The 13,884-nt window shown below is 32.8% G+C and overlaps 1 protein-coding gene across 17 annotated transcripts in view; it reads right to left on the bottom strand.

Moving 5' to 3' along the window:
* Positions 1 to 13,884, bottom strand: part of AP5M1 (adaptor related protein complex 5 subunit mu 1) — a 57,166-nt gene that overhangs the window by 28,706 nt on the left and 14,576 nt on the right. For 2 of the 17 annotated variants that reach the window (XM_077909417.1, XM_077909406.1), the window contains exons 7-9: positions 12,553 to 12,649; positions 9,998 to 10,067; positions 1,976 to 8,053 (exon numbers count right to left, since the gene is read on the bottom strand). The exons of 3 other annotated variants lie outside the window; for them this stretch is intronic. In XM_077909417.1, coding sequence (XP_077765543.1) covers positions 8,026 to 8,053; positions 9,998 to 10,067; positions 12,553 to 12,649 — 195 coding nt within the window. In that variant the 3' untranslated portion in view covers positions 1,976 to 8,025. Of the gene's footprint in view, positions 1 to 1,975; positions 8,222 to 9,363; positions 10,068 to 10,159; positions 10,948 to 12,552; positions 12,650 to 13,884 lie in introns of those variants that run through there. 12 more of the 17 variants (XR_013386244.1, XR_013386245.1, XM_077909407.1 and 9 more) reach the window with 12 other exon arrangements.

Genomic DNA, 13,884 nt, shown 5'->3' with positions numbered 1-13,884 from the left:
AGCTTACTTATAAAAACAAGAACAAAAACAAAAAACTCCACCAAGGTCAAATGGACAACTCATAATTTTGATAATCTGAAGCTATAACCATCTAATTATAGGCAGAAAGAGTTGCATGAAAAGGCCATTCTTAACTTTTGATCCACAAGAGAAAGAACATGGATTGAAATACTTATGCAGGGAATTTGGTATCATTCAATACAATAATCCTATGGAGCTAGGAGGAAAGAGATCACAGAAGTAATTTTTTCAGGACCACCCAGCTTATAAGTGGCAGGTTTTGAAATCAGCTGTGTAGGACTTTAAAGATTGTGTATTTCCTCTACACCACTCTGCCTTTATGGTTAATGGATATGTCCAAAATAACCACTTGGAATTCTTGGATACTAGTGACTATTTCATCAGTATATGGGAACCACTGAAAGCTGTGGCTTTATGGGATGAGAGGTGTCATAGTCTATCAGGTCATATTATATTGAACAAAATCAGGATCAAATCTGGTGAATAGTGGGGAACTCACAAAGCTATCGTAGAATGAGTTCCAGAAAGGATTTCTAAGGGAGCGCCAAGTGCTTTAAGATTCACTGAAGCATAACTGCAAAGAATGTATCCTATGATGGGCAGCAACTGCAGGCCTCAGCTGTTGCTGGTCTAACAGGCTAAGCCAAAGCTCCACATAGTAAGCCTGAAGAAGTGTCACAAATAGGGGACAATTTCTCTGAATAGTGCTAAGATGGTAATCACAGGGCAGAAATCACCTGTGCTAAATGTGGACTGAACCACTGTTTGCACAATGAACATTTTATACACACATGCAAAACCATAATCACTCAAACATCATTGATTTGTTTCAGGTGGAAAGACAATCTGCTTTATTATGTATTTAACATTTTGCTACTTCACTGAATCAAGACTAAGCTTCTTTTGTTTCTGGTGGTACTGGGAATACAAAGATGGGAAGATAAATGTCATTATCCTCAAGAAGTTCAGAGTATTGACGTGGGAGGTGGGGGAAAGGTTTGTAAACTAATAGGTGAGACTAGTGCTTGAGAGCTTATATTTTTGTTTTACTTACTTATACCCGTTTATGTGTACAAGTATACATACTCAAATGAAATAAGGCTAATATGTTCCAAAGGTAGAAGTTCTACTGTGGGTGAATTAGAGAAAACTTTAGTTCATCAACTATGTATAACATGTATTACCCCATCAAGTTACAGAAGTTCTTCACATATACTCTTTGTAATCCTACTTACACATCATTCTATTTTGTTCATTGGTCATACAGAAGCACATTTCATACTAGCACATGTGAATATGCATAAAAATTATGCAGGGGAGAAGGGGAGATAGAGTGGAGGTAGATTTAGTAGGCAGAAATGCTTTTATATTTGTATGTTAGGGTGGAAGTTAAATATAGCAATAATTATTTTCCTTACAAATTTGTATTTATCTACCTAACCAAATGTCAAACATTTGGAACCAAAAAAATATTCCATGTATATACTATGTTAGATGTTCAGGTTTCTGGAATTTTGTCAGACACACCTGCACAGATATGATGTTGCCCTTGGGATGCCCTTCTGTCCTGTTTGACTGGACGTCAACCATAACTTCTTTAAACAATTCCTGTAATTAACAAATGTATAGAAGTAGTCTTCCATATTATAATGCTAATAAATTGCGTGCCTGTGTGGCTCAGTGTCTAACTTTGGCTCAGGTCATGATCCCAGCTGGGATCGAGCCCCACTTCAGGCTCCCACCTCAGTGGGGAGCCTACTTCTTCCTCTCCTGCTTACCCTGCTTCTGCTTTCACTCCTTCTGTCAAATAAATAAATAAAATCTTTAAAAAAAAACCCAACAGCAATGCTAACACATTGTGAGAGTTATAAGGTACCACTTAAAATCAGATACTACTTTTTTTTTTGTCTTTGTGTCTAGTTCTAGAGTGACATATAATAAGAGTACAATACAATAAAGTTCAACATTGAGTTTTTATTGACTAAATTAAGGTCTCCATTTCAACTAGATTACTCAGCAGTTTTTAATTTCAAGTCATAACTTATGTTCAATTGTGTTTAGGCCTTTAATATAAAATAAAATCGCATGTTCTCTTGGGAATCCCTGGGTGGCTCAGTGGTTTGACGCCTGCCTTTGGCCCAGGGCGTGATCCTGGAGTCCCAGGATCAAGTCCCACATCAGGCTCCCTGCATGGAGCCTGCTTCTTCCTCTGCCTGTGTCTCTGCCTCTCTCTCCATGTTTCTCATGAATAAATAAAACCTTTAAAAACAATAAAATGGCATGCGCTTTTACTAGAAGGAAATACGTATTATGAATGTGAAGCCACTGATATCTACATAAGTTAAAAAGTCCTCTTACCACAATTAATCTATGCACATTACAAAACACTTTTCCTGGTTACTTCCTTAGCAAAAGCAGAGCTAGACATTTGGCATTTGCTGGCATTTGCTTTATTATCAAAAAAAATTTTAAGATCAAAGACAAAGATAGTACTTCAGGAAAATCTTAAAATATTCACTTTAAATATAAACCTCTGTACAGTAATTCATAAGTTTTAAGTAGTTTTTATCAATTTTTCTGGACTTTAAAGTATTAAATATATAATATTCTGTAAATATATGTGTTACAGAAATGGTAAGTAATAAAATATCTAAAAGGTTCTCAACAGCCTACAGCATGGGCTAATATCCTTTGCTAATTGTGACAGATACATTTTTAGTCTGAGATGTAGAAGACTGACAACCTACCCTTTTGGTGAAACCAAGAAAATAGTTCTTTAAAAATCAGTCCATCCGTAAGAGACTAAAGATACTGAATTGCACTCATTAATACTTATTAAGAGACGAAGTAAAATATGATACTTGAATCCCCATTAAGTACTATACTTTCCCAACTTCTAAAACATAATAGTGATTAAATTGTTCATTTTAGGTGAAAACTAAAATTATTTCTGAACTTTTATTAATTTCCCATTTTACCAGTACATATAATGCTTCTTTAGTTTTTAAATGTCAGATTGACATGTTATCATTTGCTGTCTCAGCTGTTCTCAGCTTGGTTTTTATGAAGTAGTTCAAGACAACTGTAGCTCACACAAGTGCTCACACTGATGCTATTTCTCATGCACATATGATGTATTGTTACACACTAACTTCACAGCTATTTAATTTTTTGTTTGATTGTTTTGAGCCCATTATTCCCTACGCATTGTTGTTTCTGGGAGGAAAGTTTTATCAAGCATTTGGAAGTAACTGGAAGGTATATTCAAATAAATGAGTCTTTTCTAATGGGATATGTTTCTTAGATGAAAATCTTCAAAAGAGAAAGTACGTAAGTCTGATACTTAAATATTTTGAAGACAGTTCAGTTATTTTGAATATTTTGAAGATAACTGTCTAAAATGTACACGACTCATTTTTACTCTCTTGCACTACACTAGTCCAGAGAATAGCAGGTTGAAGATGCAACAAATATTCTTTTGAACACTTCAATAAACACAATGTAAACATTCACTTTAATAATGTTGCCTTTGTTAATACAAAACTGGGTGCATTTTTTCCTTGTCTCTGGCTGAGCCATGACTAGCTGAGTAGCAACAGCAGAGTGCTGAAAGAATTTTTCAACAGCAATTTGCTTGTTCTAATTTACTTTTCAAGGCTGATGATCAGGATCATTATGTTGCTTGCAAAAAAATCTATTTTTATTAATTTGACCCAGTCATTTCCCTTGTTCTCATCATGTTTAGTTTCCCTGGCAGCTTTAAGTGAATCAGAGGTGCTACTGGCACTCCAGTTCTATAGTTTCTATACTAAATGAACTCCTATACCCTTTAGGAATAGAACTGTTGTACCTGTTGAGAAAGTATGAGTACACTGAAATGAAGGACTCAATAAAACCTCTGCTTTTTGCTCAACTAGAAATGCTCTTTCTAGCTAGCAGACCTACATATTAATAACATAACCATTATCTGTTCAATTCTTTCTTTAAAGAAATTCTAAGCCTTGTTTTTTAACTTGAACACAAGCATCACTTGTCAAGATCAATACATAGAACTTGTATATAAATTAAAAATTTTACATGATGCTTATTGAAAAAGGCTTTATATCAAATGTATAATATCCTAAGAATGTAATGTAACTTGAAATAATCAAGTTACTTTCTATATCTCCAATATACTTCAAAATAGCTAAATGTTTTCCTGATTTCCTTTCTGTGAGAGAATATGAATTATTAGTTTCAATGTGTATAGTTCCAACATTTAAAGAGCCTAAACTAGTAAGTGATTTGGAAATTTCAATGGTAATATTCTTCATACTAAACACAACTATAAAAAACTGACAAAAGGAACTCTTGCTTCAATCACTGACAAATTAACAAAGCTAACAATACAAGTAAAATAAATTACACCTAATGCAGACTATGCTTCTAAAAGGGAAAAACCACAGGGTTTAAATATAGTCATTAATTATCTCTTCATAGCCTGCAGAGGGCACTCAAGTCCTTTGAAAGAAAAAGTAAAAATTGTGAGAGGGATAATAATTTATTTTTCATTTTTATTATTAGTAGTATGTTAACTAAACAGTATTGTTTTTATAGATACTATAATTTAAAAAGAAGACATGGATTTAATGTTTAATGGATTATTAAGATGTACAAATTTCCACATCTTGATAGAAAAAACAATTCAGCAGGTGGTTTCCAACCCAGGGTACTTGTTAATCTGTAAATGCTGTGCATCATACATTAGCACCACACTGTAAACAATTACTCAGATTAGTCAGGGTCTAGAGAAATCAATCTGGACTTCAGAGTAAACTAGTAATATAGATAAGGTATTGCCTGCTCCAAGCTATATATAGACAATATTATCAACTCCATTTTGAGTTGTTAATTTTCATTTTAATGAACCTCTCTATTGCTATTAATAAACATGTTTGAAGAGAAGATATTGGACTTTAAATATTCTTCCTTTGACATGATATACAAACATTTCATAGGGAAACCCAGAGATAAACATATACATTACACAAATACATGCGCATATATATATACATACATTTTACATAGATTCTCTGATAGCATATTTCAAGATATATTGCAACAGTTATTAACTAAATATTGACTTCATAGAGTAATTATTAAAAATACTAGTTTCTTACCAACATTACCAAGGGAATCCTGCCCTTTTATCCTAAATCTTTTTCTGCTTCAGTTTTGCTTTGGTATATGTGCTGTCCAAGGGAGCTCAGCACATCAATTTTGCTTTGGTTAAGTAACTTGCTATCAGAAGATATTGACAGATTGGTTACTAAATTGAAACTAGACTGGTTTGGCACCAACATGAATTAGATGTGTACAAGTCATTGTTTCAATTTAGAAATTGGATCACAGAATGTTTGAGACCAAAAAAAATGTGTGTAAATCATCCAAATATGAACTTGCATTCCAAACTGCTACTAGAAGAATGAATTATAAAGCACTTAAAAAAACACCATCATTAATAATAAAATTAATAATTTAATATTTTAAACCTTTTTTTGTTAAAAATCATTGTTTTTTTTAAGAGTCAGTCTTGAAATATATTTGAGAAATAAATCTCCAAATCTGCTATCTTCGAAGTGAATACTGATGCTGACGTTGATAGTAGTTTTAAATAGTAAATTATTTGAGAAACCTAGCATAACCCAAATCTTAAAATTTTTTCCTTAAAATATTGTGCAAGGTTCTGTAAAATATTTTGAAGTTTAAAGTTATGGAGAAGAGGTACTCAAGAAAAAGGCAGAAAAGATAGTAATCAGTACAGTGGAAAGTCATTATTTTGATAATTTAAATTGTATTATTTTTGTAATGGCATCATTTATCTTTCTTTACAGAAATAAATGCCATTACCCTGAAAAAGAATGTGAGTATTCTTATGATGGCAATATAACAATCCCTTTTTCCTCAAGGAAGAACAAAGTTAACAAATAAAGCTTTGAAACCACAAATCTTAAGATGAATAATTATGTATTACAATATGTTTTCCCCATTGGATTTCTTTACCACATAGCATGACATTTTTTAATGGGGGGAGGGCGGGGAGAAACCATGCAGTTTAATAAAATAGAAGCATTTTCTCAACCTAAGTTGTAGCCACTGCTTTGATTTTTTAGTTTATCTCAGGGCCAGTAAGTACACACTCCAGTACATGAAACAAAACGAGAAGATAAACTTAGAATGTAGTCTTTGTTTCTTCTTTCTTCAAAGCCTATGTTTCCTAAAATCATTGTTCGTCAAAGCAAAAAGAAATGTTTGTTCTATTACGTAAGAAATAAACTTCATTTGGTATTCAATTGACTTTCTAACTTAGCAGACAGGACTTTACATCTTCAAATACTGAAAATAAATTGCATTCTTGGCCCTTGCTTTAAAAGGTTAGAGAGAATAAACGCACACCCTGGTAGTGTTCTAGTGATCTCCCTAATCTCAGTTGCACTTTGTCAGAACGAGGTAACTGGTAGTTAAGTGAAATACCCTAGATCAAAGGGGGATTAATCACCAACTGAATCCTTGCTGAATAAACCTGTCATTCAAGAAAATTATTTCCACTGAACTTAGCAGAGGATTGAAGGTATTTGCATAACAGGGACCAACGTACTTCAGCCAGGTTAAAAGGTTCAGAATTCATCCCATGTTTAGCTTTTTGCCTCCTTTTCCTTTCAGCAGCCGGGTACAATGGTTTCTAATCTGATAATACAGCTAACTATCTAAATGATGTCAGAACAGGAAAGTATTGCAAAGTTTGGATGAGGGATGGATCAATTTCACTTTCAGTAACTCCTAAATCTGATTTGCTGGAATTTAAGATGTAATCCTAAAAAAGTCCCTTAAACCTGAGGACTGTTTATTAACATCCCTTTTCTGACCTTTGTCTTAGAAACAACCGTTCTGCTATGGCAGCAATCCCTGCAGAGGCTCTGGATGATAACTCGACCTACCTACCTCTCATGGGTGGTACAGGAGTCTATGAATGTCTATAAAGCAGTATGAAATACTATAATAAAAAAATAAAAGAAAAATATTAGTTGTTACTGTGTATAAAATTGTGCTTTGAAAGACCTTGAAAATCACACAATGTATAAAAACCATAATAATTTTAACTCAGAAATACTGAGTTCATGTGAAAAAATTGAAGTTTATGAGGTAGACTATTGTTTAATGAAAGAAACTTTTTACACAAGTAATTTTCTTGAGAATTCCTGACAAGGCTATTTACTTCAAACCTGACATTCGAATCAATTATTCAAAAAGGAAAAATAAAAAGTGCCCACCACTGTAAGGGTATATTACATTACACTATAAGAGTATTGTTAGCTTTAAAAAAGTTTTTAAAATATTGTTTAGTAAAAAAATGAAGGATTTTATGAAAATCATGAACCACTTTTTTTAGAGTACATTCTCAGAAATTTAACACTTTTTGTACCTTTTGGGTTTACTGGAGAATAATTACCCTTATGATCGACATCAGATTTCATAATCATATTTTGGCACTAAAAGGGAATTTAGCAATTTTGCATCTAGAGTATGTCTGACACCATTCAAATCTTTAACTGGAAGTAGATGCTCATATTCACCACAAATGCAAAGCATCTTTCAAGTTAAAAAATGCAAAGAATAGTTATCAAAGAAAATGAATAAAATCCATAGTGAGATAATTTTTTAGAAAATGATTGAAGTTTTAACCCAAGAAAGGACTCTTAGAGTGTCTTATAGCTTAGAATAAGAACATGTCAATCACGATTAAGCTTCTGGAATCGGAATCCCTTTGAAATGCAGCTGTTTCTTCTTTAATTGTGGCAGCGGACTCTGAAGAAAAGAAAGGTCCAGCCTTAAAGATGAGTAAGGAATACAAAATAGCTCAGGATTAGTTGTGGAGTTCAAAGGTCGCTAATTACACTAAGGAGTTCCCAGACACAGGGAAAACATTAAACAGGTCACCTACCAAACGGGAAACAGACTTTGTCTTCAGAAATTATCCTGAAGTGACAGGTTTCTAGACAAAATCAAAAGCATCACAGTGTGACCAGCTGATCTCAACAGGATGAAAACACGAGTTGGTTTTAGTTCTGTAGCGTTATGTTAGAATGGAATGGCAACAGATGGCATCAGGTTCTCCTCCACCGTACACTTTTCCAGTACTCCCTAGATTTTCCTCAGGCTTCTAGAAATGTCAAATCAAAGATTCACTGGTTTTTCTGATTGCTTATTAAAAAAAAGTTTTCCCTAGGGGATTATTATACTGAATATCTGTGTACTTATTAGATAAATGCCTCTTGCCTGCCTTCGTGTACTTTACTCAACATTTATATGATCAAGATGTCCAAATGGCTCCATTAATATTAACATAAGTTAAACGTTAAGCTTCCCTTGAATTTAAGAGAGATCAAATAACTTAAGCAAAATGGTTTTTTTCTTCTTTCAAAAGGAAAGCCTTTACTACTGATTATCTATGATTAAGCCAGAATAATAAGTTAAAGTCCTGGTCAGGCAGTTATTCTACTTTCTTTGTTACTTGGGATAATTTTGAACATAGAGCATTCTGCCATGATAATGCCTTGCAGAAAATGAGAATTTATAATGAGTGAGACTGACCTTAATTAAAAAATCATATTTCAAATCCTAAACTCATATGCAATATCCCTTCAAACTATCATAGCTCTCTTTCAAGGAGTTAGAAGCTTTTTCTAAGCTTTTGCTTAGGAGACTCATTAAAAAATAGAAACCAAGAGATAATTTAATTGAATATTAATCTGCAATGCATATTTTTATGCATAACGCTTCTAATTCTGTTCTGTAAAAAGGAACCTGACATGGATGAAGTCTAGAAGATCTCAAGATTTCATCTTTTCTTGAATGGTCACTTAAAGTCCAACTGGACAAGGAACTGCTTTCAAACAGAATGACACATATAATTTGTAAAGACAGAATAAAAAGTATGATTGGGTGGTTCCTAAAGAAATCAAGAGAATGCTAGTAAGAAAGTAGGGGTGACAAATTTAAAGGAAATAGGCTATACAAAACTGAAAGAAGATTAAGCTATACTCTCTACCCACAGAACAGCTTTGATATTTTTACCTGAATTTATTAAGAATTTTCATATGACAAACATGAAAATCAGTATTATACCTAAATTTATCTTTAAAAATTTGCGCTGCAGGCATTAAGTGATCAAAAAACACTATGCTCGTTTTCTGAAAGTATCCCATCCTTCTTAGTATGCTGACATCCTGAGCAAAATGTCACTGTGGCAGATTAATAAACTTACCTGAAAAATAACTCTAGAACAGAGATAAACACCTTGAATAGAATTATGCAGATTCTTTATTAGTCAATAAGATAGTTCTGATTAAGAACAGGTTACCAATTAAACAATATTCTTTTGTTTTCATTGACTGTTTTTTTTCCTCCAAGAGATTTACAGTGGTTTCTGGTATTCCACAATAATCCATTATACTAGGAACTTAACTACTCAGGTTTGAAAGAGCAAAGAGTTTTTATCTTGCACATCTATCGTTCTATCTACAATCTATCAGAAGTGGCTGTTTGCAGCTCCACATTGAGAAAAGAGCCTGAGCCCATATCCAGGAAGGCTCAGTGGAGAAAGAATGTTACAACTGATTAGCTATGTCTGCCGCAGGAGCAGGAAAGTTTGTATGGTAGGGTGACCCAGGACTAGTTTAAAATAAGCCTAAAGTGAATCACTACTGTTTTATGCTCTGAATCACATTTGAGTAAAATCAAAGGGTAATAAAATAGGAAAATGTTCCTTCAAACTATGTCAGGCTAAAAACATTAAGCAAGAGTATTTTTATAATTAAATCAAAGACTCTTCATTCATAGGTTATATGCATATACATTAAAAATAAAAGACGAATGATTTAAGCACTGTTATTATATAAATTCTATTTAAATATGAATTAATTACAGTAATAATGACCCATATGTTACTACTGGTGCAGGAGCTTTAGAATTCCAGATGTAATAGTCAGAAGAAATTAGTTTCCGGTCTATAAAAAAAAAGGAAATAAATGGTAAGACTGTATTAGCTTCAAAAATTCAATGAGTGAGCAAAGTCATTTAAAATGCGGAACACAATTATTTCAAGAAAGGCAATACTTTGAAATATGCATTTTAATTTCACTTCATCAAGGCATTATACTTTTTACAACTTTAAAAATATGGGTTTATTAAATATTTAAATCTATCCTTGAGCTTATTTATGCCAAACTTATGCAAATATCCCTCATTTATTCCACTTCTATCAATTTTTCTCATTATTTCCTTTAAATTGTTTCTTATGGACCATTACATCAACTAAAAAAACTTAAAAAATTTTTCATTGGTTTCCAATTCTGTCACCTCTCTTCACCATGGTCCTCATTCTGATCTTGCTGTTCTTTATCTATTCAAAGTTTTAGAGATAGAAATAAACATCCTACTTTCTGGTAATATTTTTTAAAAGTTGCTTCAATGGTTTCTTAAAGTTCTGATCAAAGTTAAGCCTTTTGTTTTAACAGCTTTGTAGCTTTGGACAAATGACAACTTCTTTGAACTAAAGTTTCCTGATATGTAAATTTGAGCTAATAATGCTCATTTGGAGCTAGACCCATGTAAATTCTGATTATTACACACATCTGTAAATATCTGTAAATATCTAATTCTGCCTTTTCTATCTTTCTTTTTCATGCTTTTCTTCATAATGAAAAAGAGGTAGGATGTATTACCTTGTTATTTATTTATTCAGTCTAAGAACCTAGTAACATTGAAAGCAATACAGCATACTGGTTAAGTGGGCACACTCCAGAGCCAGACTGCTTGGTTTGATTCCCAGTCTTGCCATTTACTAGCTATGTGACCCTAATCCCTCTATTCCATCAGCATCCTCATCTGTAAAATGGAGATAACAATTCTCACACACGGTGCTGCGAGGATTAATAAGTTAATACACATAAAATATTTAGAATTATGCCTGGCACAAGGTAAACAATAAATGTTACTTATTATTATTTAAATTAACATTAATATTGGCATTAATATTTTCAGAACTAAATTGTATATTATGAAAATAGATTGTATTGTCAAGATGATGGTAAAATAAAGATCTTAAATAGTTGCACAAAGTGGCAGTCACGTTCTGAAACTAACAGAGGAAGGAAATAAAAGACTGGCCATAATTATGCATTTAAAAGGACCTCTTTTATTCAATATATTAATATTTTATATTAATTTACATTAAAATATAAAGATTTTATATTAAAGAGGTAGATTACTGAAACATCCCATTCTGTATTATGCTGAGAACCGCTACAATTTGTTCAGTTAATAAGATACTCAAAATATTTTAGACATATCTAAAGAGACAATAGATCTCTCATAGACAATCTAAAATATTGGTCTGTTTGCATTCAGTATCCCATTGATAGAATCCAAAATTTTTGCATTTAGACAAAACCACTGGTTTGTCTAAATTGATATAACTATATCATGCCTTCATTAAAAAAAATGCATCATGAAGACTCTTCTATGTATATGCATTTCTTTAAAATATGACACAAAATATGATGAAAAAAAGAAATCCTAAGGAAGAATATGACTTATTCTGATTATATTACATAGAAGTTACTTTTGCCCTTCACAAGTAATTACTTAGAATTCTATAGTTCCAAGTTCTGTAATTCTTCTAAACTTTCAAGTACAAAGTCTTATCTTATTCTACCTATTCTGGGACTCTAATCCTTTTTTATTTTTTTTAATTTTTTTTAAAGATTTTGTTTATTTATTCATGAGAGACACAGAGAGAGAGAGAGGCAGAGACAAAGGCAGAGGGAGAAGCAGGCTCCATGCAGGGAGCCTGATGTGGGGCTTGATCCCAGTACTGCAGGATCACGCCGTGGGCCGAAGGCAGGCCCTAAACCACTGAGCCACCCAGGGATCCCCCTGGGACTCTAATCCTTAAAGAAACATTTATCTAGGGGCGCCTGGGCCCCAGTCAGAAGAACATGTGACTCTTGACCTTGGGGTCATGGGTTTGAGCCCCATGTTAGGTGTAGGGATTACTTAAATCTTAAGAGTTCTGCTTATGTTTAACTAACTTAACCTCATTTTAGCTACTTTTCTGTTTTATGCTTCCATAAATATTTGATGTGAATTAAATAATTCTGAATTCATTTATAAATTGCTTTGTATCCCTGTGTTTTCATATACAGTATATATATGTTTACTTATAACCAACAAACTCACTAAAGGCTAAAAACCTTCTTTCTATTGCCCTATTTATAAAATGGAGAGAGTGCTAAATAATGCTCATTTACTGCAGCATTTGCTAAAAATATTCAAAATTTTAAATAATAATCATATTATGATCAGATCAGAATTTTTATAAACTGGAATTATTCTCTGATTTCTTTCTGTTACATTTTAATTTTATCTTAGGTAATAACTGCATAGCACCATTTTAACTACCTCAAGTTAGTTTGAATCTATACAACTTACATGTACTTATTTTTGGTTTTCCTGATGCAAAAACTTGAACTGAATGCTGATCCGCATAACAACCAGTGAGTGTATAATCTAAGATCTTAAAATGAAGCTAGAAAAAAGAAGAGAAACATACCAAATTGAGGTGATTATTTGATAAAAGTGATGGCCACATTTTTTCCTTTGACACTTTAGGAATTTATTTCATATAGTTCACAAAATAAAAATGTCTCTATGTATACATACATACATACATACATACACCTTTTTCCCTTTGTATTAGGACTATTTCTTTGTAGGGTTGTCATTATGAAGTGCTTAACATCCACCAGATACTTCACTAATATGGACTCTAATCTATATTGCAAAGCATCCCTTATTTACAAAGGGCACTGAGGTTCAGAGATGGAGCAATTAGCATCCTGAATGTAAGTAGCAGAGCTGGCATATGAACTCAGACTCAACTGACAAGAAAAGCTGGTGCCTCTTCCTCTAGGGTGTCTGGTATTCTGTATATTCTCGTCTATCTCTAAGGCTATATGATTGTGATCTATCTCAGATCATAATTCTTTTATAGTCAGAAATGTAGATAATTCCTAGCAAAACACAAGAATGCAATTATTAAAACTGAAACAGTTTGTTTCATGTTTGGGAGGAATGAGATGTTCTGCTTAATCTTCCAAAAACTGAAATTCAATTTTTATAGAACTAAGCTTAGAAATCATCCTTTGTCTCACCTGCAAAACCTTTCTAAAATGTTATTCATATTTTGGGATTTAACTGATAATGTGGCATCATCAGTATAAATGATGATTATTATATTGTGCTATTGTAGAAAGGGCCATTAGTACCTTCTCTGAAGGCAGAGTAGGGGTGCCTGAGTCACAATGATATTCACATGAACAATCAAAGGTCTGTGTCTTATCGAGTGAGCTCAAGTATCCTTTTGCTGTGGTTCTCATTTTTACTGCTAAAAGCTCCTGATTTTGCAATATCCTGTTATCTTTTCTATACTTCTTCCACTTCTCATCCCTTCAAATTTCTCCCATTTCCTAACTTTCTCCTTTTCATTGCCAAACTAACTGATCTACATACATAGGATGTAAATTTTCCAATCTTCTAAGCAATTTTTTTCCTATTGCAACTCATTTTATCTCTAATAGAAAAGGGCTTTTGCTTGCTTGTTTAGTAGAATTCTGGATTCTGGAAGTTATACCAAGATTGATTTCCACAAAACTAGATATTATAAAAAAAGTTATAATCCCTGTCTTTGTAAGACCTATGGTATAGTAACATTTCACATTTTTTCTGAAAAAATATCTGGAAGTAGGAATCTTTATAATAATC

The sequence above is a fragment of the Canis aureus genome, chromosome 9, assembly GCF_053574225.1.
Source record: "Canis aureus isolate CA01 chromosome 9, VMU_Caureus_v.1.0, whole genome shotgun sequence".
Lineage (NCBI taxonomy): Eukaryota > Metazoa > Chordata > Mammalia > Carnivora > Canidae > Canis > Canis aureus.
Note: the sequence above shows the minus strand (reverse complement) of the source record. Positions and strands in the feature narration are given on the sequence as shown.